This window comes from Phoca vitulina, unplaced genomic scaffold, assembly GCF_004348235.1.
Source record: "Phoca vitulina isolate PV1807 unplaced genomic scaffold, GSC_HSeal_1.0 scaffold44, whole genome shotgun sequence".
In the NCBI taxonomy this organism is placed as follows: domain Eukaryota; kingdom Metazoa; phylum Chordata; class Mammalia; order Carnivora; family Phocidae; genus Phoca; species Phoca vitulina.
In genome coordinates, this window is record NW_022589747.1 from 1,084,814 (window position 1) to 1,112,749 (window position 27,936).

The 27,936-nt window shown below is 55.9% G+C and overlaps 2 protein-coding genes across 4 annotated transcripts; one reads left to right on the forward strand and one right to left on the reverse strand.

Annotated features, from left to right (window-relative positions):
- The first annotated feature begins 6,063 nt into the window (after positions 1-6,063).
- Positions 6,064-10,537, forward strand: IGFBP1 (insulin like growth factor binding protein 1). The gene is made up of 4 exons (XM_032430565.1): positions 6,064-6,480; positions 7,629-7,798; positions 9,073-9,198; positions 10,066-10,537. Exons 1-4 carry the CDS (start codon positions 6,141-6,143, stop codon positions 10,195-10,197), a joined length of 768 nt encoding a protein of 255 aa, XP_032286456.1. The 5' UTR covers positions 6,064-6,140; the 3' UTR covers positions 10,198-10,537.
- A 9,155-nt stretch (positions 10,538-19,692) lies between these two features.
- IGFBP3 (insulin like growth factor binding protein 3) lies at positions 19,693-27,014 on the reverse strand. 3 transcript variants are annotated; one of them, XM_032430592.1, is made up of 5 exons: positions 26,606-27,014; positions 23,303-23,529; positions 22,866-22,985; positions 22,027-22,166; positions 19,693-21,035 (listed from the first exon to the last, which is right to left on the reverse strand). In XM_032430592.1, the coding sequence occupies exons 1-4, from the start codon at positions 27,012-27,014 to the stop codon at positions 22,041-22,043; spliced, it is 882 nt and encodes a 293-aa protein (XP_032286483.1). In that variant the 3' UTR covers positions 19,693-21,035; positions 22,027-22,040. The 3 variants fall into 3 exon arrangements, with proteins under 3 accessions (XP_032286483.1, XP_032286484.1, XP_032286482.1); XM_032430593.1 differs by lacking the exon at positions 19,693-21,035 and having other exon boundaries at positions 21,618-22,166; XM_032430591.1 differs by lacking the exon at positions 19,693-21,035 and having other exon boundaries at positions 21,618-22,166; positions 26,561-27,014.
- Positions 27,015-27,936: the final 922 nt, after the last annotated feature.

Sequence of the window (27,936 nt, forward strand, 5' to 3'; positions counted from 1 at the left end):
ATGTAGGGGAGACACCCCCATGATGTACTGGAGACTGTAATATAGGACACGATCCCCACTTTTCTGCACAGGGTCCTTGCCCTTTGAGCAGGTCAGAGAACAGGCAGAGCTGTGTTACCTCCTGCCTGGTGGGCACCAGAGCACATTGTTGCCGCCTCTGGGGGTGGGGGAGGTCCCGCGGCCCCATGGGCGGTTTGTTGGGCTGGTGAAGGGATCCTGGCCATGGAGGTTGACCGGTGGGGCTGTAGACACATTAGTGAGTAGGTGCAGAGAGCGGCCCCAGGTCAGACGTCAGAGCGGGAGCCCCTCCCCCCAACCCTGCCCAGGAGGTCCCAGGGCCCATCTGGTGGAGCATGTTCTCATCAGAGTCATGGACACTTATGACCATCTAACGAGACCACCGACCTCATCTCCAGGAGATGATCATCAATGCTCAACCAAACGAATCCTGCCTGAGAGCCGAGCAGGGACCCGGGCAGACTCTTCTGGTTGCACCTCTTCCTTTATACGTGGGGCAGTGAAGAGCAGTAATGACTCGTGGGACTCCATCTGGGGAGCACAGGGACCGAGGCGGGCGTCTGTCGGCTCCTGCAGAGTTCTGTCCATCACCCACCCGCCGCAATGACTCCTGACCATCGCCCTCTCCCCAGCTGTCCACCTGGTTCTTGCAGGCTGGCCTTCAGCAAGAGTAGAGGAGGGTTTGCTGAGTCCATGGCTCAAGCTGGAGCAAGCATCGGGGTCCCCCGGGAGCTTGGGCACCTGCTTCAGAGCTTGCCAGTCAAGGTCTGGGTGGCTGGGAATGTGCCTCTCTACCCAGGCCCCAGGTGACATGAGGCTGGTCTAACCCATGACACTTGGGCCGTAGATTCAGGTGAAGGTCAAGGGAATGAACACATTTGGGCACCGCCCCCCCCCCGGCATGTGCCTGGCACTTGGTACCCTAACCCCAGCAGTGCCCCAGGGTGTGCATGATTTGGGTGGCCTCCATTGCGGAGGGAATTCCTGTCCCTTCCCAGGGCCCATCGGGCACTGGCCCCGGGCACACCCGTGAGCTCCTACGTCTAGGATCTGGACTGTGTGGCCGTGACAGGAACGAGGTTACTTGCATGGATTTACATCATCCCGGATGTTGATCGAGGAACACGATGCAACATCTTTTTGTTTTTTTTCCCCGGGGTTAAAAACAGCTTCCCTCGGAGGGGCCTCTGTATTACAGCGTTCCCTCCCTTTGAAGGTTCGACTTCGCCCTTGACCCTTGCATTGTTTTTTACAGCTCCGATTGCCCAATTTCCCCGCTGCTGGTGAGTAAGTGGCATTCTGTGTGCGGGCGGAACTGGACCCACGGGGTGACGGGAGGGCCTTGCGGTTTCATCATCTGGAGACGCCCCCGCCTCTGCCCAGAGCAGCTGAGGGAACACTGCCGCTCAGGATGGTGGAGGCCCCTTTGTTCAGGGCTCCCAATGCCCTCCCACAGGCCAGGAAACTGAGGCCCAGGGAGGTGGTATGATGGGCCAGGACATGGAAATCCAAGGTGCCAACACAGGTGGACTCGCCAGGCAGGCGCCGTGTCTCCCCGACCTGCCCCCGTCCCCCCCCGCCGAGTCCCACACACAGAGGTGACACCTGTCCCCGCAGCTCCTGCAGCCAGGGGCTGATGCGTGTGCGGTGTCAGGAGGGGACTGGCAGAGACGCTGGGCAAGGTCAGGGTCCCCTTCCCCAGGCCCGCCCCTGGGGTCGCACAGAGGGGTCGCTCTACAGGTGGAGGACGTATCCCGGGAGGTGGGGTGGGCGTCTCTCTGTGGTTGGGGCTCCACAGGGTTGATGCTCTTTCTTGCCTAGTACATATAACACATTCCATACTTGGCACAGAAAGCTTCCCCTATGCGCCCCCACACTACCTTTCCACCCTGCCCCCCAAATACACCCCTGATTGCCCTTGAGCTTGCAGTTTGCCGCCCTCCCTGGCATCAGATGCTTGCAGGCTTCGATTTGGGCCTAGTGGGCTTCACCCCAGATGGTGGTGCGAAGCCTTACCCCGTGAGAGCCTGGGAGGGTCCCCTGGCAAAGCTGGTGAGCACGGCGTGGCGCCAGGTGCATAAGGCGGGTCTGTGAAACCCCGGCTCCCCACCGCACCCACCCCTGCTCTCCCTGCCCTGGGGCTCCTCCATCACTGGTCAGATGGGCGGGGGCGCCCATCGGTGTCCTCGGCAGGGCGCGGGGTGAGGGGGGCCGTGAGCCCTGCGCTGCCCTCCCAGCCTGGCGGGAGACCCACAGGCAAGGGCAGGTTTACACGGCCCTTCAGCACGGCAGGTCTGGCGTGTCACACGCTTCTGGGACACAGGGGAGCCCCCGGCAAGGCTCCTGAGAGGAGAGGACATTCAGTGGGTCCCAAGGGCTGGCGAAGGGGCAGCAGGGAGTGCTTCAAATCCAGACCCATGCTGAGGAGATGGGGCCGAGCCCGGGAAGGGGCCCGTGGAGATGGAGATGAACCCGTGCACCGCTTCCCCAGGGACGGGACGCCGGCCTTGGCTGTCTCCCCTCCCACTGTGTCTGCTCGGCTCTGGCCCCGCGGGACCCTCCCTCTGGCAGCACCCCTCCCCGTCCCCGGGCCAGCTGCCCTTTCCTTCCTGCAGACGTTTGTGAGCGTGTCCACGGACTGTTCTGTGTTCAGATCTCTGAGGGCAGGGCTGTGTCTCCGGAGTGACTGGCCCACCTCTGTCCCGGGGTCTGGCCTGCGGCCGGTGCCCAGCCTGAAGGGACATCGGCAGGACGGTCTTGGCACTGGTCTCTGGTCTGCAGGCCTGCCCCCTGGATAGTTCCCGAGCTCCCTTTTGACCACTGCACCCCTGGCCCCCCCTAAATCCTCCCATGGTGGCCCAATGGTACCTACAGCTTCTCCCTCCTGTTCCCCCTACTGTCATTCCAGCGTCCAGGCAGGAGAACTCTGGGTCCTTCCCCCAACACACCACCCCCTTCCCGGTTCCCTGCCTTACCCACTCGTCTGCCCTGCGGGGCCATCCTCTGCTGTTTGGGAGGCCCTTCTTCCCCTCCGACACCTGCCTTGGCTGGCGGCTTCTGTGGGAAGCGCCCATGCGTGGCTCCATGCCCTGTGGCCTGCAGTTTGCCACCACACTCTGGACTCTCCAGGAAAGCGCTTATCTCCAGGACCAGCTTATAATTGGCCCCGGACGGGGCGTACCTCCTGCCAGGCGCCGCAGCCCTCACCGCAGCCGGCCCCCATCCTCTGCATGTTCTCTGCTGCGGGAAGGGCAGGGTGCGAGACCGAAGCTCGAGAACGTGCCCTGTGAGGGCCCTTCCTTCCCGAGGGGTGGCTGTTGGAGGGGGTCAAGGAGAGCCCGGGAAGAACGCGCCTGCAAGGTGGACGGCGGCATGGTGGCGCGGAGGGAGGTGGACTGGGGAGGGGCATGGAAATGCCGGCAGGAAGCACAGCAAGGAGGACATCAGGAGACGTGGCAGTGACTTTCTCTGGCGTGGGGTGGGGACCCAAGGGCCGGACGCTGAGCAGGAGTCCGCAGGACTGGGGAGGCAGGAGCAGCTCTGACAGCACAGTGCTCGAGTCGGGAGGGGCTCCCTGCAGCGCCCGGGGGGGGTGACTGGGCCTCTGACGGGGGTCACGGAAGTCGAGGTGCGGACTTGGGGGCACGGCAGGCCGGGCGCCAGGGGCAGCAGGGCCCGGGACTCACGGGTGCATGCAGGAGCAGGTCCCGCAGGGTGGACAGACAGGCAGGGCCCACAGAGGCCTCCAGGAGGAACTGCCCCGTTCGTGTTGTTGTGGCCGGGGAGGCGGAGATCTCTCTCTCTGGGGTTTGGTTCGTGGCTCCTGTGAGGCAAGCAGTGGAAACATTTGGGAAATCGATGTACACGGAGAGGAACTTCCACTACATGCTGAACGAGGGAGACCTGGGGTAGGGGTGGGGGCCTCACCGGGCAAGTGCACAGCAGGGTGAACTGTCCAGGGCTGGCATGGACCCGCACACAGTAGGCGGACCCTGAATGTTTACCCAGTGATGCCCTCTTGTGTGTGTGTCATTAAGGGACCATCTCAGGTGGACACAGATCCTAAATGGAGGAAGTCAGAGGAAATTCAGAGCACAGATCCTTCTTTTGGAAACGAAATCATTTAGGAACCTACACCAAAAATAATGCTCAGCTAGTCGAAAGCCATGGTCAGCTCCTTAACCAGACACTGAACTTTACTCCGTAAAAATAATGACAAACATGACCTTGAACTTCCAACTGCAATGATTTCCGCTGACCTTGTTTTGATCGTAGCTGGTGCTGTGGTCAGGGACGGAGCAGAGCAGAAACCCAAGCCACTGGCCCGGTGAGGCGGCTACAAATTCATGGTAAATTCATGGTAATGTGGTTACTCTTGAGATGGATAATAGGATAATAAAAGTTACGATCCTACAAAATAATGTAGTATTTACTAGATACTGTAAATCCAGAAAGATGGAGGTGTGCACAGGGCAAAGCAGTCCCTCCCTCAGTCCCTGATGTCATGCCCCTCCCCACCAAGGAGGCCCTGACATCAGTGTCTTATGTATTCCTCCCAAGATAGTCCATAAATTTAGAATCACGCTGACATGTATGTTCCTATTACTTTTTTGTACACAAATTGCATATTCTGGACCTCCTCGTTTTTTAAAAAAGATTTTATTTATTTATTAGAGAGAGAGCGAGCAAGAGTGGGGAGGAGAGGGAGAAGAGGACTTCCCCGCTGAGCAGGGCGCCCAATGCGGGGCTCGATCCCAGGACCCCGAGATCGTGACCTGAGCTGAAGGCAGACGCTTCACCGACTGAGCCCCCCAGGCGCCCGTGTACCTCTTCATTTTACTTCACTTGGAAATTACACTTAGCTTGCAAAACTTCATACATCTTGGACGTTTTCTCCGTCAGTAAGTGTGGAGCTGCCTCCTTCTTGTAATAGGTGCCTAGTTTCTGGGGACCAGGTGTCCACGAGAGCACCTGCAGGTGCGGGGACGAACGGACCCATTTCCCACGGCCTTTAAAGATACAAGGACATTTTTCTTGCAACCCCAGAGAATATCTAACAAATAGGAATTTTCTCAAAAGAAAAAGACTCCTGATAAAAATTTGGTCCCATGGGGCGCCTGGGTGGCTCAGACGGTTGCACGTCTGACTCTTGGTTTTGGCTCAGGTCTGATCTCAGGGTCGTGAGATCGAGCCCCACGTCAGGCTCTGTGCTCAGTGGGGAGTTTGCTTGAGATTCTCTTCCTCTACCCCGCCCCCCAGCTGTCGCGCTCTCTAAAATAAATAAATCTTAAAGAAGTTTTTTTTTTTTTGGTCTGAGACAGAAAGTCAGAGGAAGAAGCCTGGGGTCTGGGCTGCATTCTGCGGCCTTGGCCCTGTGTCTTCATGGGCCCTGAGCCCTGCTCTTCTCTGGAAGCCAGCGAGCAAGGTCAGTCTCTGGAGGCTGTGGTGACATTGGGGAGCTTGGCACCAGCCCTGGGAGGAGCTGTCCCTTTCCCTCCATCCTCCCTCCTGGGAAAGGCTGTGATGTGTGCAGGTCCCTGGGCTGGAGGCCTTCTGCCTGCAGAGGGAGAAGCAATTCAGGGCTTTGCCACTGAAAACTGGCCAGGGGTCCCTCCCTTCCTCTCCCTGGGCCTCGGTTTCCCCGTTTGAATACTGGCCGCGAGGGCTGGCTTTGCCCAGCTGATCTCTGCGGAGGAGGAGCCCGCCGACGGCTGGGCAGGGGATGCCCCTTGAGCAAAACAAGCGAGACCTGGCCGTGCGCTCCTGGTCAGAATTGCCCTTTGGCTCCAGGTGGGAGCCCTAGCAGGACAAACAGTCGGAAACCTGGACCAGTAACCCTCCCTCCGCCCACCATTGGCGCAGGCTCTGGGATGCACGAGCAAAACAAACTTTTTCTTTTTTCTCTTCCCCCCAAACTTCTATTGAGCGCCAGCCACAAAGCGCGCCGCGCCGTCAATCATTAACGGCGCGTTCAGCGGGGAGGGGAGGGCGGGCCGCAGCCTTCATAAGGGCGCGCGGCTCCCGGGGAGCATGGAGCGGCGGTCACCTCGCTAGCACCGCGCTCGGCCCCGCTCGCTCGCAAGCGCGCCCACTCCGCCCGCGGCCGCCGCGCCCGCTCCACGATGCCCGAGGCCCCCGCAGCCTGCGCCTGGCCGCTTCTGCTCCTGCTGGCCATCCGGCTGGGCGCGACGGCGGGCGCCCCCCAGCCATGGCACTGCGCGCCCTGCTCCGCCGAGAAGCTCGCGCTCTGCCCCCCCGTGCCCGACTCCTGCGCGGAGACCGCGCCGCCCGCCAGCTGCGGCTGCTGCCCGATGTGCACCCTGCCACCGGGGGCCGCCTGCGGGGTGGCCACTGCGCGCTGCGCCACCGGGCTCAGCTGCCGCGCGCCGCCGGAGACCCCGCGGCCGCTGCACGCCCTCATCCGCGGCCAAGGCGTCTGCGGGCCCACCGATCCCGAAGCAGGTAGGACCATACCCCCCACGGGGTCGCTGGACCCCCGCCCCACCCCAAGACAGATTGGGGGGGGGATGGACAGTCTGGAGCAAACCCACCCAAGTCCAGAGCTTGGAGGGGAAAGCATCACCTAGATGAGCCCCGTCATTCATTCCATGGTCCTGCGGCAGGTGCCCAGGAGAGGGCCGGAGAGGCAGGAGGGCCTTGCACAACTTGGTGGGAGAGCTGGGGAGCAGGCCCAGACCTGGACACCAGCCCACTAATGGGGGGGTAACCCAGTCCCCCGAGAGAGGAGGGAGGCCATGGGGGGCCGGCCCTCCTTTCTGCTGCTGAGTGGCCGCCCCCCATGTTGGGGGGCTTGCCCGGAGCCTCTGGGAAGGCCTGGATGGGGATCCCTCCCGCCCCAGGGCAAGCATTTGGAATGTCCTTTGTAACGGACTCCCGTGGAGACAGCCCGAATTTGGCAACTGCTTACAGAGCTCGTGTGAGCAGAGGCTATAAACTTCACTTGCATTCATTGCGATAGGAAAACAGCATTTGACGTGCGTGTTGCCCCTGAGGATTTGACAGTCAGATCTTTGCTGAAATTCGCAGGGATTTATTTGTAGTGGGAAGCAGAGGAAATGCCCCCACTCCCTACCTCCCCATCGGGCCGGTGGCTGCCCTGTCCTGTGTCATTCTTGGAAGAATCCCGTGGTTCCATGCCCTGGGAGGGGACCTGCCAGAGCGCGTGACCCTTGCAAGGAGGGACACAGTGTTCCTGCGGGGTCTCTGCCTTCAGAGTCAGTAAAATGGGGTCATCTCAATGGTCCTCAAAGGAGTTGGATCCCCGGGACCCCCTCAGGAAAGCCAGCTCTCTGTGACTCTGTCCACGCACCGGATCCAAACGTGCACGTGGCTTCACTCTCCTGCTACTTTAGAAGCAAAAACACAGGGTACCCTTGCAAGAACCCCCAGCTTACAAAATTGCCTGTTGGGTCGTCTGATTCCCCGGACATTGTCAGAAGCTCTGTTAAAGAGCAAGTGGGCATAACTCAGGGTCAGCATGACCACCCTTCTGCCCCAGCCTGGATTCTTGGGAGAGGAAGCCACTCCCGGGGGGGACAGGGGCGGAAGCTTGGGGAGGGCTCACGGGTCTGCGGCGCTGCCTTTTTCAGATGCCAAGGAGTCCTCGGAGAGCTCTGAGATCACCCAGGAGCAGCTGCTGGAGAACTTCCATCTGATGGCCCCGTCGGAGGAGGACGTGCCCGTCCTCTGGAACGCAATCAGTAGTTACAAGACCATGCGAGCTGGGTATGCCTCGGGCTCGGACTCCGACAAGTTGAAGGTGAGGCCCCAGGGCAGGTGCCAAGCAGACCCAGTGGGCTTCCCGGGGGCCCGAAGGCCTGGGAATGAATGCTTTCCTCCCCAAGGCCTGATGAATGGACGTTTCCCACCTCAGCTTTGTCCAGCTTTTCCCGCAGGGACTTCGAGGAGGAGAGCCTGTTGGGTGGAAAGCCAGCCCCTCTGCTGTGTGGCTTCAGATGTGTGTCTGTCACACCGCCCTAAAGCTCAGCCCGGGACTTTACACTGCTCCCCCAGGACCTCTGCTCCCCGCTTTCTAAAAATTGTGGTCAGATATGCATAACGTGACATTTATGATTTTAACCATCATACAGTATAGCTCTGTGGTATTGATTCTGCAAGCATCACCGCCATCCATCTCGAGAACTATTTTATCTTCCCACCCTGAAACTGTCCCCACTAAACGCTCACTCCGCCGTCCCGCCCGATTCGACGGCTGTTTTTCATCCGACCACTTGAGGGCGGCTGGGAATCAAAGCTGGAGGGATGGGCGGGTGTGTGAGGAAAAAGAGAGAAAATGGTCCCCACAAACACAAGCCCCCAGAAAAGTGGGGGTCTGACCCACTTCCCGGACACTTCAGGATTCTGTCTGCACATGGTGACCGATGGGGAAAAGTTCATTCTTATCTCCAAGTAGCCAGATGGATGCCTCGATCCTCGCTTGATCTAGCTTCTGTGAAGTAATGGCATAGAGGAAAGGGGTTCACAATCTCGAAGTCTCTGCTGCTGGAAGGGCTGGGTCCTCCTTCCCGTCAGATGGCCGGGGCAAATGAACACGGGGCAGAGGCAGAGGGGAGCACCGGGGGATGGGGAGCTCCGGTCTCCCTGTAGGTGTTTAGCCAACGTTCAGGGAGGGTGGGTGTGCCCCCCCCAAATCTCAACAACTCTCACATACACTAACCCCCTCCTCACCCCCCGGGCAGGTCTGACCCGCCCCCAGAGCCCCACAGAACTTCTCCCGCCAGTCCTGTTTAGGTGGACAATTCACTTTTCTTTTTTTTTTTTTTATTTTTTTTTTTAAAGATTTTATTTATTTATTTGAGAGAGAGAGAATGAGAGACAGAGAGCATGAGAGGGAGGAGGGTCAGAGGGAGAAGCAGACTCCCCGCTGAGCAGGGAGCCCGATGCGGGACTCGATCCCGGGACTCCAGGATCATGACCTGAGCCGAAGGCAGTTGCTTAACCAACTGAGCCACCCAGGCGCCCGACAATTCACTTTTCCTTGTCATTTATCGCAATGTCAAAATGTTCTTCTAGGAGCCTTGCCGGCGAGAGCTCCACAGGATACTGGGACAACTGGCCGAGGAACATCAGTCGCCCAGGCACCTTAACAATTTCTACCTGCCCAACTGCAACAAGAATGGATTCTATCACAGCAGACAGGTGTGCATCTTGCCCAGGGGCATCCTGGTGGGGACGGCCCCGGCTGGCACATCCCTGCAAAGCCACCCTTTCCTCCAGCAGGGCGTCCAGTCCCAAATAGGCACCGTAAAGCCCCCAGCTGACCATATTAAGTAAGAGCCACCCCTCTGGGGCTAGGGGCAGGCAGCCCCTGGGAGCCTGAAGACCAGTTCGGTGGTCACGGCCAGTGGGGGACCCCGCACTGGGCCAGGGACTCTGGCTCAAGCATGACCCTGCCCCTCGGCAAGCCTGAGCAGGTGGGCGATAGGTCCCAGATCTGTTTCCCATCTGTCCCACCAGAGGAAGGGGATAGTCTTAGGAAAGCGAGTGTCTCCTTGGACCTCTGTCACTGCTCTCCTCCCCACAAAGGGAGACAACCCGCTCAGTGAAACACAGTAGAGTCTTCCAGCTTACCAGATAATAAAGGAGATCAAAACCAAACCAAACACTTAATTTTGAGGAGCTGCTTAAGACCCAGTGAAGCACGGGGTCTGGGGGGGGTGTATACCCAGGCTGTGGTTTCCTGATGAGGGGTCTGCCCGGGGGATGGGGGGGGGGGGCGTCCAAGGTGATGGCGGCCACACACGGGACATGCTCCCTCTGGGCTCAGCAGCCTGCTGTCGGGGCCACAAGCCAGACACCTGTGCTCACACGAGGCCATTGAACACATGTACGATGTCCTCATCAACTGGACACTTGGCTTTAGTCTCTATTTTACGGGGAGAACTGCGGGCGAGCTTGTGGGGCGTGCCCTCCCCAGCCATGGTCATGGCGGCTCCGAGCTCCACCTCCCCCCAGCTTCACCGGGGCTGCTCCTGACCTTGCCTGCTGTCTGTCTTGCGTCTGCAGTGCCGGACGGCCACGGACGGTCAGCGGGGGCTCTGTTGGTGTGTCTACCCCTGGAGCGGGGAGAGGATCCCGGGATCTGTGGAGGTCAGAGGCAACCCCAACTGCAATCAATATTTTGCGGTGCACAGCTGAGAGCACGTGCCCTGTCATCTGTCCCTTCACAGGAAATATTTAAGTACATAGCGTATTTATAGTCCAGAAATCATGCACACCTATCTATCTATATATATGTATATGTGTGGGAACCACTTTTATACGCCACATGCTAGTGGACACATAAATCTGTAGTTTATTTATTCACTGTACATGTATTTTTTCAACACAGTCCCTGTGCTGTGTTACTTTGTAAATCATGAGACCTGTCACGTCGCACTGGGTGTAAATACTTGATTGCAGTTCCTCAAAGTTCCCTGCTTCTGGTTCTAAAGAGCTGGGGGTGGGGAAATAAAGCCTGGAAAATGCAAACCTGAAATGTGTAGCAGGTGCTTTTTTTTCTCAAGTGACTTAACAGGATGCTGAAGAAGGACTCCCTCTGCAGCCAGAGATCCGAGTCTGTGTAAACGCGCAGGGAGAGTCGGGGGGGATGACGGGACCAGAGTGGGACGTGGCCACGTTGCTCCGAGTTCCGGTCGAGTTGGCCATGTTGTCCGACACACCTGCATGGTGCAGACGTAGTGCGAAAAAATGTTCCAGCTGGGAGCACTGTGGCTGCCGTGGACGTGGACTGAATGTTCCCTCCTTGTCTCTGAGATCCCTCTCATGCACCCCCTTCTCACGCAGCTGTGGTGTTTCAGGCTCCCAGGCCTGCTGCTGGCAGGTCTGCTCTTCCCCCTACCCCCTACTCCCCCAACCTGGGTCCTGACCTCTGATGACTCACCCCTTCTCTGCCTCTGTGAACAGGATCTTAAATGCGGGACACAAGCACTTCCTTCACTTGCCCCTCACCCTCTCCTGCCTCTGTCCTCGGCAGGGCTCGACGGTCTGTAGGTGGGCACCTGCTTCCCCTTCTGTTTGGATGGCTGAGCCCTGAGTGCATGGGGCTTCTCTGCTCCTTGGATCCCTTATTCCTTCAACTATTCCTTGTTTGCTGTTCCGGAGGCAGCCCTGCTGACTGTTCCTTCCACATTTCTCCAGGGATGGATATCTTATCCATCCCAGTGGGTCCCACCTAGCCTCTTGCCTGCCTCCACCCCATCTCCTGGGGGCCCCCTACCTTGGCTGTGGGAAAAGCCAGAGTCTCCCCATCTCACATCCCCCTCACCCTCCATGGTCTGGGCTCTAGCTCCCCATCCTGGGTCTCTCCTTTCACCCTCTGACCCGTGGCTGCCGTCCCACCTCTGCCAAGCCCCCAGGAGTGGCCTGTGAGCTCAACATCCAATATTATAATATCTTAAGACTATGGACACAAACTCTTCAACAAAATACTAGTAAACTGAATCCAGCAGCATATTAAAATAATCATTCATTGGGCGCCTGGGTGGCTCAGTCGGTTAAGTATCCAACTCTTGGTTTCGGTTCAGGTTGTGATCTCAGGGTTGTGAGATCGAGCCCTGTGACAGGCTCCATGTTGAGCTTGGAGTCTGCTTAAGATTCTCTCTTTCCCTCTGCTCGTCCCCCACTCATGTGTGCATGCTTGCTCTCTCTTTCTCTCTTAAAAAAAAAAAAGTCAATTACTATGACCAAGTGGGATTTATCTCAGGAATGCAAGGTTGTTCCAACATCCTAACATAAATTAATGTAATAAATCACATCAATAGAATAAAAACCTAAAAATCACATGGTCATCTCAAGAGACTCAGAAAAAGCATTTGATAATATCCAATACCCTTTCATGGTAAAAAACCAAAACAAAAACAAATCTCAACAGACTAGGAATAGAAAGAACTTCCTCAAGCTGACTAAAGGGATCTAGGAAAATCCCACAGCTGACAATGTAGTTAATGGGGAAAGTCTGTGTGCCTCTCCCCTTCCCTCTGCAGATGGGGAAAGAAGACAAGGATGGCTGCTCCCACCACTTTTTTTCAGCATTGTACTGGAGGTTCTATCAGTTAGGCAAGAAAAATAAATAAATGGCATTCACATAAAGGAATAGTAGAACTACCTCTTTTTGAAGATGGTCTGATCTTACATATAGAAAATCCTAGGCAATCCACTAAAAGACTATTCAATGAGTTTAGCAAGGTTGCAGGATACAAGAGCAATATAAAAAAATCAATTCTATTTCTATATGTTTACTTCATTCAACCTAAAAAGAAAATTAAGAAAATAACTTCTCTCATTTTTTAGCATTAAAAAATATAAAATACTTGGTAATACACTTAACAAAAGAAGTACAAAATAAAAACTACAAAATATTGTTGAAAGAAATTAAAGGAGATCTAAATAAATGGAAAACATACCATGTTCATGGAACAGAAGGCCTGACATTGTCAACATTAAACACCCTAAACTAACCCACAGATTAAACACAATGCTTTTCAGAATCTTAGCTGACTTCTCTGTAGAAACTGACAAGCTGACTTTAAATTTCGTACAAAACTACAAGGGGTCTAGAATAGCCCAGACAATCCTGAAAAAGAACAAAGTAGAAGGACTCACACTTCCTGACTGCAAAACTTATTACAAAGCAATGGTAATCAAACAGTGTGTTACTGGAGTAAGGCTAGACATATAGATCAATGGAATAGAATCAAAAGGCCATTAATAGACCCATACATTGCTGATCAGCTGATTTTCAACGAGGGTTGGAAGACCATTTAATGAGGATAAAGTTCTTTTTCAACAAATGGGGCTGGGAAAACTGGATAGTCACATGTAAAAGAATGAAATTGGACCCCTACCTCACACTATAAAAAAAGATTAAATCAAAATCCATAAAGATGTAAATTTAAGAGCCAAAAATATAAAATTCTTAGAAGAAAACATAGGGGTAAATCTTCATGACCTTGGATTGGGCAAAAGATTCTTAGATATGACACCAAAAACACAAGTGACAAAACTAAAAAAGATAATCAAATTTTATCATAATTAAAAACTCATGTGCTTCAAAGGCCACCATCAAGAAAGCAAAAGGACCACCTGCAGAATGAAAGACAATATTTGCAAATTACAAATCTGATAATACTGGTATCTAGAATATATAAGGAAGTCTTACAACTCAGTAGTATAAAGACAAACAACCCAATTAAAAAATGGGCAAATTATATGAACAGACATTTCTCCAAAGAAGACATATAGTCACTAAGCACAAGAAAAGATACTCACCCTCATTAGTCATCAGGGAAATGCAAATCAAAACCCCAGTGAGTCACCACTTTGCATGCATTAGGATGGCTGTAATCAAAACATCAGGTCACAAGTGCTGGTGGGGATGTGCAGAAATCAGGCTCTCATACTGCTGGTGGGAAAATAAAATGGTGCAACCACTTTGGAAAACAGTCTGGCCATTCCTCAAATGATTCCACATCGATTTACCATAGGACCCGGCAATTCCACTTCTAGAGGTATATCCGAGATATGTGAAACATATGTCCGTTGCAAAAACTTGTACACAGACATTATGTTCTAGATGTATTATTTATAATGGCTAAAAGGTAGAACTAATCGAAATGCTCATCAGTAGATGAATGGATAAACACAGTATCGTGTATCGATACCACAGAAATACTACTTGGCCATAAAAAGGAATGATGCATGCTACAACATGGATGGACCTTGAAAACGGTATGCTCAGTGAATGAGACCCGTCATAAATGACCTCACATTACGTGATTCTGTTCACGTGAATGTCCAAAATAGGGAAAGCTGCAGAGACGGAAAGGAATGAGTGGTTGCTTAGGGCTGGGATGAGGGGCTGGCGGATGACAGCCGATGGGTATGGGGGTTCTTAATTCAGTGATGGAAATGTTCTGAAACTGAGCAAGGATGATGCCACATGTTGGTGAATACACTCAAAGCCATGGAATTGCATACTTTAAATGGGGGCATTGCATGGTATGGGAAATCTATCTCAACAAAGCTGTTAAACAAAATTTTCTTGGGGCGGAGGTTATGCTGGATTCCAGGAGAAGGCACAGGAGCCGGAAGACCAGGTGGGAGTTGGCTGGAACCATGGAGAGCTAGCGACTCTCGGAGTCACCTGCGCTCCCCGGCTCCAGCCTCTTTCCGGGCTGTCTTTGAACCCATCCTAATCAGCTGTGAGGATTCATCACAATCCCCGGTTGATAGCACACTCCCATTATGGGTCTGCATTTGGCTCTCTTATTATTTGTTCTATTTTTAATAATGCAGTAAGGATCCATGGTCTCATGCGCCAACTTGAAAACCACAATTCTGGCAATTACTTAGAGTGAGGACATGGCTCCTTGCTTCACTGTGGATATAGTTGTATATCATCTATGCTTATTTTTTTTAGTATGTTTTTTTTTTTAAAGATTTTATTTATTCATTTGAGAGAGAGAAGAGAGAACGAGCAGGGGGAGAGGCAGAGGGACAGGGAGAAACAGATTCCCCACTGAGCGCAGACCCCAACTCGGGGCTCGAACTCATGACCCTGAGATCATGACTTGAGCCGAAATCGAGAGTCAGACGCTTAACCGACTGAGCCACCCGGATGCCCCTTAACAGTTTTTATAGTGCTGAATTTTGTCAACTGTTCTTGCTGTCTGTATGTCTTTTTCTCTTTAGTATACTCATGTGATTAGTTATATTTGTTCTCTTTGTAGAGTTTCTGATATTAAATTATTTTGTATGCCTGGAATGAACCCAAGTTGGAAATGGCATAATACCTTTTATATGAACTGTGGGATTTGATTTAGTAACAATTTCCTTGGGATTTTTATGTCGATGAGCACAATAGGTGGGTACTTTGCCTTTTTGTCTTTGTGTGGTTTTGGTTTTGGGGTTATACTGCTTTTGTAGGATGAATCAAGGTCTCTTATAGCTTGTTGATTGGGACGCTCTGTTCCTCAAGCATTTAGTAGGACTCGTGAGACCATTTGGACGTGGTGTTTTCTTTGCGGGAATATCTTAAACCAGTCCTTCAAATGCTGTCACAATTACAAGAATCTTCAGGCTTTTGTTTTTTAAGATTTTATTTATTTGCCAGAGAGAGAGAGAGAGAGACCAAGCAGGGGGAGCAGCAAGCAAAGGGAGAAGCAGGCTCCCCGCCGAGCAGGGAGCCCGATGCGGGACTCGATCCCAGGACTCCAGGATCATGACCTGAGCCGAAGGCAGTCGCTTAACCGACTGAGCCACCCAGGCATCCCAAGAATCTTCAGGCTTTTGATTTGTTCCTCAAAATTATAACTTCTATGGAATTTTATGTTTTATTTGTGTTTTCGAAGGTGATAGTCTACAGTTTTGATGGTATTTTCTAATACTATACTAACAATCTGCGCATTTCCTGCTTTATCTGCTCTATCTCCTTTCTCTCATAATATTAGCTGTGACTGCTTTGTTCCTGACAGTCTTTTTAAAGGTGTTTGCCTCTTTTGTTTGGTGTTTCAAAGAAGTTTTGACTGTGTTGATCTCATTTCTTCTCAGAGATTGCTTTCCACCTTCTCCTTATGAACTCTTTGCTGGTGTGGTCTCTGGGTTTGCTCTAAGCACCGCAGGTAATCACTTAGCTGATTTTCGGCCCTTTCTTTACCTGGTGTAGGTATTTCGAGCATATATTTCTTTTGATCTTCTTGCTTGTCATTATCATTAACATTATCCACAGAGTTTTAATTTCAAGATGGTTAGTTCCTCCTTCAATCTTGAGTTATTCATCTCTGTGCTTTTCCATTTTTGAAAATGTGGGCATCTAGGGAGATTATTCCTGTCATTAATTCTCGATTTAATCACGTTATGGTCATAAATTATCATGTACATGGTATCTATTCTTTTAATTCTGAGGCTTTCTTATGACCTGATACGTGATCGATTTTTCAAAGCTCTGTAGGTTCTTGAGAAAGACGTGTAGTCTGTAATTTCCCCACATAAATTGGTTCTGCTAAGCTGGGTAGTTTGGAGGTTCCAGATCTCCTAAATCCCCGCTGATTTTTTTTTTTTTTGTCTGTTTGACAATCAATAACGAAAAGAGGGCAAAAATTCTTATCATATTAATTTTCAAATAAGGTAGTTGAAAGATACCTTATTAGATGCACATGTGGTTAAAACAGCTAACTACTGCTGGTTAATTTACCCTCTTGTTACCTTGTAGCGACTTTTCCTACCTCTAAGAAACCACTCTGTCTTAAAATCTGTTTGTTCTCATGGTACTAGCTGCTATACTTTGTGTTGGTTGGTTTTTTTTCCCCTGGTATCACTTTTCTACCCTGTAACTTTTAGCCTTGTCTGTTGTAATAAAATGTATCTTGATTTTTAACAAAGGAATCTGCCTCTCTCTGTTCAACTGGCAAATCTTAACATCTGTTTAAATCAGTTTCTGAATGTCGGCATGAGTGACATCTTGGGTGGGATAATTGCTCGTGGCAGGGCTGTGCTGTCGTGGGAAGCTTGGCAGCATCCGTGGCGTCCACCTGCTGGACGCCAGGGCACCCTCCAGGTGTGGGGCCAGATACCTCTGCGGACACTGCCCACTGTCCTGGGCGAGGGGGGCAGGGGACAGTGCTGGTGCCGCCGGGGAGTCACTGATTCCACAGTGCTGACCGTGGAATCCGTTTATAGCATTTCCGTTTGTTGTTTGCGTTCACCCCCCTCCACCTTCTACCTTCAACATCCAGGATCCGTACTCTCCCACAGGAGGTCTTCCTCCAAAATGCTGTCAGTGTGCTTCTCTGGGGCGGCACGCCTCCCAGGGGGGTGTCCTCAGTGCCTGAGACTATTTCTCGAGTCATTCCTTTGTCCTTCCTGCATCCAGAGCCGTGGTCACACACTTGTTTCTGTATCTGGGACCGGCTCTTTCTCTCTCGAAGCTTTGATATTTTACAAATTCACCATAATGTATCCATCAGTTTTTATTTCTTTACCTTTTAAAGATTTTATTTATTTATTTTAGAGAGAGCAGGGGGAGGGGCAGAGAGAGACCCTCAAGCAGATTCCCTGCTGAGCGCGGAGCCAGCCGAATGCTGGGCTCGATCCCACGACCCTGAGATCATGACCTGAGCTGAAATCAAGAGCCGGACGCTTAACCGACTGAGCCACCCAGGCGCCCCCATCAGTGTTTTTAAACTGTATCCCCTGGTACGTTCGGTGGAGCCCATCAACCTAAAGTCTTTCTTTTTTTTTCTTTCTTACAATGAGAAATGTATCTCTTATTTCTTTAAATATCGCCAGGACTTCTGTGGTCTGGACGCAACCTCCCTGCTTCCAGCCTCCATTCCTCTCAATTGTTCCTTTTATTTTGCAGTTTCTGTGTTTCCTGCTTCCTTGTAGGACAGGTGGTTAACTTGATCTTCACTAAGTCAGCCTCTGGCTCTTTATCCCACCTATTTGTTCTTTGTTTCAACCATTAGAAACTTCATGCCACCTTTGCCATTTGGTTCTTTGTTTCTTGTTCTTACGTGGTGATAGGATACCTGCCCTCCGCTCTTCACACCTGTGCTGGGGGGACAGTTACGATTTTGTTTCCAGTGGAAATGGTCTACTTCTTTGTTTACCTTTTGATACAATTGTGCTGCTCAGAGGTCCTGCAGCTTGTGAACCCTCGTTGCCTAGGGCATCAGCGACCCCTGCCGTGTGGTTCTGTGTCCCCACCCGAAGCTCGCAGCTCAGGTGCAGGGAGGATGGGGCCGAGGGAAAGCGTCCGGCACCGGGAGTCTGCCGTGGGTCACTCACACCTGCCTGGTTCGGGAGAACTGCCACCTCCCCGTGTGGAAGGGACCCCCTGCACTTGTGACCCATCGCTGCCCTGCCTTGACTTCGCTCCTTTGGGACACCTGTAGCACGTGGGGCAGGTGCTGACAGTTCCCGAGCCATGGAGGGGCACTGGTGGGGGCAGAGGGAGAGTGGCCCCTTTCCTGGGGGTGCACGCTGCAGCATCACTGGCCTGGCCGACTCCTGCCCAACACGGTGACTTGGGGCACCCCCCCTTAAAATAGCCTCAGGCTTCCGGCTCCCCAGGGGCTCCTGTGGGTGTGTACACAGTATGACGGCATCTGCTCTCGTGTTCACCCACACTGAGCATTTTTCCGTATCGCTGGCAGCAATAACAGGGTGGGTGACGTCACACTCCTTTCCAAGGAATGTGTTTCAGCTGAAAACGTCCCGGTGCCGCGTGCAGGCCTCCAGCACCTCCTTCAGGCGCGTGTCTGGGAGGAGTGCTGGGTCCCAGGCGTCCGGCCGTATGAGGCGAGCCTCTCTGGACAGCTTGCCATGGCGGAGAAGCCCCTTCCATGACACCCTCCTCAACACCGGTGACTGTCACGCTTTTGCGTGTGGCTGGCTGGTCGGACCCCGGGGGACCCCGGAGAGCCGCCGGAGCAGCTGTGTCCCCTGGGCCCGGTGACACACACGCCCTGGCATGCTCATTTCTGTGTGTTTGGGGGATGGCGGCTGGGGACACGTGGTGTGGGGGGTGGAGGGACTCCCAGGGGCTGGTGGGGAGGAGAGCAGAAGTGTGCAACTTCACGTGTTTGTCAGACATGACAGGAGGGCAGGGAGTAGGAAAGGGGTCAAAGTCGAGTGGGGGTTCAGGAGGGCACAGGATGCCGCGCTCCCAGCAAGGCTGGCCCAGGGGCCTAGAGAGTTGGCATCACACGTGGCTCTCACCTGCAGGGGCTTTAAAGGCCCTGTGGCGCTCCGGTCCTGGATGCCCAGACACCTGCCGGACTCGTGCACCCCAAGCACCCCACGGCCCCCTGGCACCTGCTGCCCCCGTGGGCCTGCTCTCCTTCCCGGCTCCCTCCCTCCTCCCGGTCAGCACTTGGCAGGCACAGCCCCCACCCGCGGTGGATGGTGGACCGTCTGTGCCACGCTCCTCCTCTCCTATGCTCTTCCTCGTTTGTTCTATGAAGACCTACGGAACTTCACGCTAGCTACGGAGCTCGAAACAGCTCTGCAGGGTGGACCCATCTCAGGTGCTTCTTTAAAGGGTCAGTTACGGCTCTGAACAGGCCATTCTGTGACAGGAGGCTCATCATCCGTGCCTGAAGGCGCCCGCACAATTATGCCAGGGCCACCAAGGCGGGAGCCCACCCAGCATCCTCCGGGTCTACCTCTCCTCTGGCCTCGTCCACTGCCCTCCAAGCAGAGGGGCTAAAGAGAGGGCCACAGGGGAGGCCGTCCAGTGTGTGCTCCATGCCTGCCCTGCTTGGCCCTGAACGCTGAGTGGTGACAAGATAGGTTCCTGGGGGGTACCCCCTAAATGCAGTAAAGGCCAGACAGCCACGGAGGGGTACCTGCTCATCTGCTGCGCACTCCTGCGGCGGGAATGAGCCCACATCCACCTCCTAGAACGGCAGGTCCCCAGAGGTGTGGCCCAGTGCCTCCGTGGGCACCAGCAGAGGCCTCCCGGGGGTCCTGCTGGGCTACTATCCCCGGAGGTGGGACAGGCAAATGCATTTGTCTATGGAGGGCTTCAGCTGTGCTCAGAACATCTTACTCTCTCCTGGATTATTTCCCTAGTAACTAGACGCAAAACCCGGGGCCAGTCACTAACACGGGGACGGGGGTTTCCTTACGGTAAAAACTTTATTTACTATTTATAAATACATTGCAAGACAAACTTTTCAAAAATACCTTTTTTTCCCCCAAAAAACTTAATTAAAAAAAATAAAGGAAAGCTCACAGGTAGGCAGAATGTCTCGAGACCCCCCTTTGTGCTCTCAGGGAGGGCTGTGTGCTGTGCGCATCCACCCTGGGGTGTTCCTGCTCACCTACCCTGAGGCCCGGCCTCCGGGAAAGCAGCCGGGCCCTGCCCCAGCGCCCTCCCTCGGTGGAGGCCGTGTTTCTCTTCTCTAGCGCGGCTAACATCTTGTCTACGATTATCTAGCACAGGTCCTAGCGTATCTGGACTAGGACGTATACGAGGGTAACACCTCATGAAGAAGATACTTTCTCTGCATATATGTGTGACTTAGAAAGAGAAGTGGGGGTGGGGGTCCAAGTGCAGTGGGCACGGGATTCTCTGGATGGCCCCAGTGTCCCCGACAAGCCATCCCTCTTTGCTGGGTGATAACAACTATTTTTACTCTTTTTATCTCGTGCCAAGGAGGACAAGGGAGAGACAGAAAAATAAACATTTTTGCCTTTAAGAAGTTGATCCTCAAAACTAAAGTTGTTCTTGAATTGCTAAATGGAAAAATGCTATTGTCTGCAGTCATTGAAAAATCCTACTCTAATTCCGTGGCCTCTGAAAAGGGCGGAGTCGATGGCAGAGGCCAGGCCGGGGGTGGGGGGGCGGGTCAGAAACACCTGTCTTCACAGGTTCCCAGACTTCCGGGGAACATTCTTGGTCTTTTTTTATTTTTTACATGTAAGACTCCACTTATTCTCTCTGCTGTTCCCCAGGGCGCCTACTTGAAGATCCGCAGGATCAGCGGGGCCGGGCCTCCTGGCTATAAGCCCCGCCCCCGGCAGGTGCACCGGAATGTCCAGACACCAGGCTGCGGGGCTCCCCGTCCTCGCAGAGGCCTGTGCTCATTTACCGAGTGGGGACGAGGCGTGCACTCTACAGAAGCGACACTCGCTGGGTCTGGAAGTGGAGGGTGGGCTGCGTGGGCGCACACGCGGGCGCGCTCCGGGACGCGGGACGGCCGGCCGCGCGGTGCCGCAGGGTACGCGTATGTTTGGAGGAAGCAAGAAGAAAAACCCGGCCGCGTCTCATCGACTCCTGCGAAGTGGAAGACGCTCCGGTTCACCATCTACAAGAGCCCTAGGCGCTGCGAACATCTCCTTCTAAACTTTGGCTAAAAGAAAAATCAATTCACCACAAAAAGAAAGATAAACTGAGGCTGTAGCCAGATGCTGATCGTGTCCTTGGCAGTCTTTTGTGCAAAATTAGGCGTTTCTGAGCTCCACATTAACTAAAACAAACAGAAAAAGAAATGTATTGAAGTAACTCCCCCACCTTGGAAGGCTCAACTCCCGTCAGGAGACACTGGGGGCGAGACCCCCGGCTGCGGGCAGGTGGGAGGCTCCCCCTACACTGTCACCAAGCAGCACCTGCCAGAGGGGAGACTCAGGCAGAGGCCACTGATCCCGAGTCTCACCCAGAACCTTGAATTTCCTTCCAATTTGTGGGGAAACAAAACTTGTAACTAAAAATGAAAATTTTGGGGCACCTGGGTGACTCCCGTCAGTTAAGCGTCTGCCTTCGGCTCAGGTCATGATCCCGGGGTCCTGGGGTCAAGCCCTGCACTGGGCTCCCTGCTCAGCGGGGAGTCTGCTTCTCCCTCTCCCCCACCCCCACTTATGCTCTCTGTCAAATACATAGATAAAATCTTTAAAAATAAATGAAAATTTCTTCTGTTTACTTAAATTTGTCTTGAGGAGACGAAACACATTTATTCTGTTTTCTCCAATGGCTCTCCCATTTATTAAAAGACAAAGGAGTGTCAAACACGACCGCAGTCTTCGAAGTCATAAATCTCATTTAAAATCTCATATTTGTGTTAGGTGAAAATAAACTTTATTACAATGGTATCAATCACAGACTATCAAAATATCCGGAACATTTTACAGAGAAAAACCAGCCACACTTGTGAGGGAGAAGCATGTTCCTTTCACAAGTCCTCGAGGGTCAGAACAGCCTGCCTGTGAAGATAAGCCACAGCAGCGGTGCGGGGAAGGCTGGGCGTTGGACTTCGCCGTATGCGTGTGTGTGAACGTGCACAGGTCCAAGTCCAAGATCTTCCAAGGGTCTCCAAGCACCTCTGAGACAACCTGACCACAGGCCCTGTTCCCTGGGCTGCTGCAGGTGGGTCGGGGGGGGGGGCCCTGCACCCTCCTGCGGGGTCTGTCCCCGCTTCCCGAGACACACCGCCGCGGCCCCCGAGCCCAGGCCCCCCCGCTTACGTGGCGAGCAGCGTCTACTTGCTGTCCATGCTGTAGCAGTGAATGTCGCCTTTCCCCCGGGCGTCGAAGCCGGGAAGGGGCTGCCCGTACTTGTCCACGCACCAGCAGAAGCCCCGCTTCCTGCCCTTGGAGGGGCGGCACTGCGGGAGAGCACAGGACACAGGTGAACCCTGAGGGCGGGCCAGGCGCCCAGGGCCAAGGGCGCAGCAGGCTCTCACACCTGGGGGGAGGCTCCCGTGGAGGGGGAGGGGGCTCTCCAGGGAGGGGGCTCTCCAGAGAAGCGGCAGGGGCAGTTCTGCGCCCCTCGGGGATGAGAACGTCCCACCTGCCAGGGGGCACCTGAGAGCGCTCGCCGAGGTGCACCGATGGGCTCAGCGCGGCTTTGCTGAGCAAGGGACTGATGGGAATACGCAGGCGGCAGGTAAGCTGCTGCCTAATGGCTGGTGGCAAACAGGTGCGACAGAGACCAGGAAGCCCGTGGTCCCACTCATTCTGCAGCCACCGTGGTGGGAACTGTCCCAGTGCAGAGCCGCCTGGGATGCTGCGGTCGCAGAACAGTTCATCTCCGGAGATGCACTCAGCCTGGCCTCAATTAACGGCCCCCCATCGTGCCAGGACTCCCGGGAAGGATGGGCCGGAGGGCGACCAACAGGGGATCTCAGGGAGGCTTTCTGGCCCACGACCTCATGTCCCTGTGACGGTTATTCACAACGTCACCCCGTGTCCCTTCACCTTCAGTTAACCCAGGGCCCCGGGGCAGCGGTGCCCGGCTCTGCGGACCAGCGGGGAGGTGTGGACGGCGGGAGCGGGGGAGGGAAGCTGGGGAGGATGCCACTCACCTGCTTCTTCTTGTAGAAGCCCTTCCTGTCACAGTTGGGGATGTGGATGCCCCTGGGGCTAAGCATGTCCAAGAACTTGAGTTGGTTCAGCGTGTCCTCCACCTCCCGGCGGCAGGGCCCCTGTGGGGCGAGCCACGGGTCACTCGGGAGCGCGCACGGCCTCAGAGAACCCCACGCACCCGTGGAGGGACCTGCCATGCGATCCCCACGACCCCCCAACCATGGCTCCCCTCTCCCATGAGGTCCCCAGAGCGAGGCCCGGGACTGGGGGGGAGGGAGTGGCCACAGGCCAGGGGACTCGGAGAGCAGGTGAACAGAACACCGCCAGCCCCGAGGCGCTCCTACCCACGTCATTCCACCTTGACCCCCGTGGGATCCCGCAGTGGGAAGGGTCCCTCCACACTCAGCCCACCGCCCACTGGGAGGAGAAGGCTCACGTATTCCGTCTCCCGCTTGGACTCGGAGGAGAAGTTCTGGGTGTCCGTGCTCTGGGACTCGTAGTCCACCTTGTAGCGCTGGCTGTCCTTGGCGTGCCCTTTCTTGATGACGTCCATCTTGGTGCGCAGGGGCTGGAGCTTGGCGTCGGGCAGCCGGTGCGTGCTGGGGAGGGCCTGGCCCTGCACGCTCCCGGCGCTGTGGTCCTCCTCCGACTCACTGCTGTTTCCTTGAGAAGCGCAAGGAGCATACGGGTGTGATGGCCATCCGCAGTTAGCAACAGTCTTCAAAATATTACCACGGCGACCGAGTCCCAGCTAGGTGGGAACGTCATCCAGCAACTCCAGAACACCTGGACAAAGTTCTGTTCCAGGGTACCAGCAGTGGACGGCTGTCACTCTACCGGAAGCCCGCTTTCTAGAAAGGAATCTGATGTGTGCTTTCTGAGCGGTGGTGGTGGTGGTGGGGGGGGGGGGCAGGGAAGGGTTCTCATCGCCGAGCCGGCAGCATCTGTCACCCTCCGCCGGCAGGGGGCACGCCCGAGCAGGGACGGTGCCCAGGATTCAGACCCCAAAGGCCACCCCAAGCGCAGCCTCCCAGGACTGGGGGACCAGTACCCTCTCTGCCCCACCCGCCGGCCCTGCTGAGTCAGAGGCGCCAGGTGGGGACAGCCATCTGGGTGGGGGTCCACAAGCCCCGCAGGGACTCTGACTCCCTCGCTGTCCTGTGCCACCAGGCCGACTGGCCCCGGGGAAAGCTCACTCCCCTTTGAGCCTGGTTGCAGGTCCCCTGGCTCTGGGCACTGGGTGGTGTGTGACGGGTCCCGCTGTCACATCTCTAACTCACTGTCCACGCATGGGCTGGAACGCCCCGAGGAGGTGCACAGACCCTGTGCGTGCTGGAGCACTCACTCCCTCAGGGACCCCCCGCCGCCCCCAGACACCGTTCTGTGACCAACACGCTAACATGAAGAGAACCGAGGCCCTGACACTGGTGTTGGATGTCCGCAGCTGTCACTGGGGCTTCACGTGCACGGACTACACGCAGGGCTGATAGGGAGCCAGCGCGCTCTCGGGGTTCCTTTTCCAGGATGAACAGTGGGGGTGGCTACGGGGGAAGAGCTGCTGAGAACCCCTGTGGGTCACACGATTGCTCCATTCAACGAGGAGCCCGCCTCCGTCCTGGGAGGGGCTTGGCTCACCATCTGGTCCTGAATCTACCATGCCTGGGGGTGCCGAGCGCCCTCCAGGGGCCCCGCCCCTCATGCACGGTGGCAGCCCACAGGGAAGCTGGCTCAGACCTCCGGCTCTAGGGGACAGGGGCAAATGTCTCGTGGAGGACGCTCCCCAGGCTGGCTGAAGGACAGAATCTCTGCAGGACGCGCCCAGGGCAGGTGCACTCACCAGGGGTTGGGGGACACCCTCTCCTCCCTGGGGACTCCACTTCCTCCCCTGGGAAGAGAGAGTCCCTGGAGGTGGAGGGGTGGCTGAGCTCCCAAGGAGTTTGGCGTCTGGGGAAGAACAGATTAGCCCAGCGCCAGATACAGTCGGTTCTTAATTGGCAGAATTTGGTTTCAATGTCCTTTAACCTTAGGGTTTTTTCCTTCCTTTTCAGGGAAGTGCTGGGGACAAAGGAAATGCTCAGGGTATGTAAATAAACATATTTGCATTTCTTTTCCAAGAACTGAGTAATTTCTTAAACCTCCCAGGTTATCTTTCTAATGCCTGCTGACTTCAGCAGGAACACAAAACCTCTGCATTTAAGCAACAGATAATCTTAACTTTTGACTGCCATTTAAATGTACCTCCCCACCCCCACGGGTTTTATAAGTCTCATAAAATCCTAGGCCTGTTAAGCACGTTTTAGTTAAACACATCAACCCATGCTGCGGAGCTACTACGAGAGTAATCATAATGTACCCAGCACCGGGTCACTGAAATCGGCAGTGTGTATAAGAGCTTCTCAGGTCACTTTTCGCATACCCAGAAAACACGCTAGAAGAATAAAGGGCACACAGCAAACGCCGTAGTTGCCCCGAGAGACAAATGCACCTAGCGATTTTAAATCCACTATGATACAGCGGCGCACGTTTTAGGCAACTGGAATTTTGCCTTCTCACAGTCCTGGAATGGTGTGTGTTTCTCTGGGATCCACAGAGCCAGCCCTGCCTAGCAAAGACAGAGCCTCACCGGGAGTGGAAATGTGCAGAACCCGAAATTACAAGGGGACTGCCCTCCTGCCAGTCCAGGGTGGGAGCCTGCCCACTAGCTCTGTCCAGCCTGGTGCCTTGGAGGCGAGCGCAGAATTCTCGCGGCCTCCAGCTCCGCAGGAGCTCCACTCACAGAACCCAGGGAGGCTGGCTGAGCCTGCTGGAGAATTTAGAGCAACAACCGCAGACTCCATTTACACTGCTTTCTCGGAACAGCGTGATGTCCTTCACCGAGCCTGGCGACGGGCAGTGGGCGAGCCTCTGTCCTCTCGGGGCTCCCAGGAACCGGACCCCATCCCTTCCACTTCGGATTAAGGGCCAAACCGTCCTGAGGCTTATTCCACTCCCCTTCACCATCACTGAAATCTTCTGAGTCCACACTCCCTGAAGCCCCCGCACCTGGCGTTGGTCTGGGGCCATCCAGGCACCGGGGCGGATGGGGCGCACCAGGGGGACGAGGCAGGACGTGGCAAACCGGGTTCAGCCCCCACGCTCCTCCCTGCCTCTGGGGGACTTTGGGGAGGCACTACCTTCTGGACGTCAGGTTGCCCAAACCAAAAGATGCCAATACCCGGTTCCCACCTTACTGTTTCTGGCGCACGCCCAGACGTGCCATTGCTTCGCGCACCGTAAGTCTGTGCAAATGCTGGCATTTTTAAAGACAAGCACCATCTCCTACAAAGGTGCCCGCCCACCTCCTCCAGTCCCAATGCGCCCCGCCCGCCTCCCTGGTCCTCCAGCTCCCTCCGCATCCTTGGCATAAACACGCTCGCTCCCAGTCTGTGGGACACGGAAGCCGCGCTCCCGCGGTGGGCCGCACGGTCCATGCCCACGTGGCCGCGCTGCGCCCGCACCAAGCGCGGGGAGATGCTCGTCGGGATGGGACCGGTCATGACAACCTCGCCCCCTCCCCCTCCCTGCCCGGGAAACCTCTGACCCAGTTTTGCCCAAAGCGCTTAGTAATTTGCAAGCGCTCCGCACGCGGTGAACGCAGCGCGTGGACGGCCGGCTGCGCTCGCTCGCGGGGCCTCGGTTTCCGCGCCTACAGCACCGGGCGCGGGGAGGGCAGGGGGTCCCCGCGGCGCCGGCGGCTCACCTGGCGCGGACGACGCTGGCAGCAGGTAGGCGCGCAGGCGGCCCGCAGCGCTGGCGTTGGCGCAGAGTCCGCGGCCGTCCAGCAGCGCCTGCAGCGGGCGCGGCTCGCCGGGCGGCGGCTGGCAGCGGAGGCCGGCGCCGCAGCGCTCGGTGTAGACTCCGCACGGCTGGCCCTCGCGCAGCGCGCACGTCAGGCAGCAGCCGCAGCCCGGCTCCCTCACCAGCTCGGAGCACGCGGACGCGGCGGGCGGCGGCGCGCACTGCGCCAGAGCGCGCGCGTCGCACGGCTCGCAACGCACCACGGGGCCCGCGCCCGCCGAGCCCGCGCCAGCCCGTGCGGCCGGCGGCCCGCGGAGTAGCGCCAGCGCCGTCAGCGCCGCGGCCCAGAGCGCGGGGCGCGCCCGCTGCATGGCGCCCACCGCGGGGGCCCGCTGCCCGGTCGGCCGGGGCGCGCAGGGGTCGGGCGGAAGCGCGCGGCGCGAGGCTGCGGGAGTGGGGGAGCAGCTAGCTCTGCCGAGCGCCGCGCCGCCGTTTTCGCATCTGGGCGGCCCGAGCGCGCTGGCCGCTATATAGAAGCCGGGTGGCCGAGGACACGCCCCGGAACGGCGCGCGGGATGGGGGGAGGGGGCGGGCCGGCGCCCACGAGGCTCGGGGCTCCCGCCGCACCCGGGGCCGCCGGGCTGGGGGCGGGGGCGCGCAGCGCGCGGGCGCCCAGGCACCTGCTCCACGCGCGCACTCCGGTCCCTTCGCCGCCCCGCCGTCCCGGGGACTCGGCAGCCCCGCCGCCCCGCCGGCCCCGGCGCCTCTGGCCACCCCGGCGTCTCTGGCGCCCCTGGCCGGTCCGACGCCGCCGCCCTTCTCCCTGCGGGCCTGGGCGAGGTCGCCCCCGTGGAGAGCTGGTGTCCCGGAGACTGGCGTGCTCCGCACCTCACCGAATGTACTTTGCGGCGCTTCGCAAAATTTGAGTCCACGGGTCGGGAAGGTCGTGGGACATTTCTGAGTGGGACCACCTGATTCGCGTCGAGGTCTCTGGATGTCTCTGCACCCGCGGGGCCGTTCGCTCCCTCTCCCTCCCCGCCTCCCGGGACATACAAATGCGCATCTGCAGGTGCGCACGTGGTCCTCGCGCGGTCCAAGGCAGCCGTGAAGCCCCCCTGGGTGTTTGACGCGAAGCCCCCAGCTGGCGATGGGTCCTTAGCAGGGCTCGTCGGAGCCTGGACATCACCACTGTTCTGGTCGTAGGTAGTCTCCCTGATTATGTTTTCAAGTGGAGTTTACTGCCCGAACAAAACAATGATAAAAGCAGTAAAGCGAGCGCTGCCGAGGTGTCGT

Excerpts from the sequence above, each read along its gene's own strand:
- IGFBP3 (XM_032430591.1), bottom strand. The coding sequence starts at position 27,014 with ATGCAGCGGGCGCGCCCCGCGCTCTGGGCCGCGGCGCTGACGGCGCTG. Across the intron at positions 23,530-26,560 it reads CCCTGCCCTCCCCGCGCCCG|GAAACAGCAGTGAGTCGGAG; the intron begins GTGCTGTAGGCG and ends GCGCTTCTCAAG. Across the intron at positions 22,986-23,302 it reads CCAAGCGGGAGACGGAATAC|GGGCCCTGCCGCCGGGAGGT; the intron begins GTGAGCCTTCTC and ends CTCGCCCCACAG.
- IGFBP1 (XM_032430565.1), top strand. The coding sequence starts at position 6,141 with ATGCCCGAGGCCCCCGCAGCCTGCGCCTGGCCGCTTCTGCTCCTGCTG. Across the intron at positions 6,481-7,628 it reads GCCCACCGATCCCGAAGCAG|ATGCCAAGGAGTCCTCGGAG; the intron begins GTAGGACCATAC and ends TGCCTTTTTCAG. Across the intron at positions 7,799-9,072 it reads CGGACTCCGACAAGTTGAAG|GAGCCTTGCCGGCGAGAGCT; the intron begins GTGAGGCCCCAG and ends ATGTTCTTCTAG.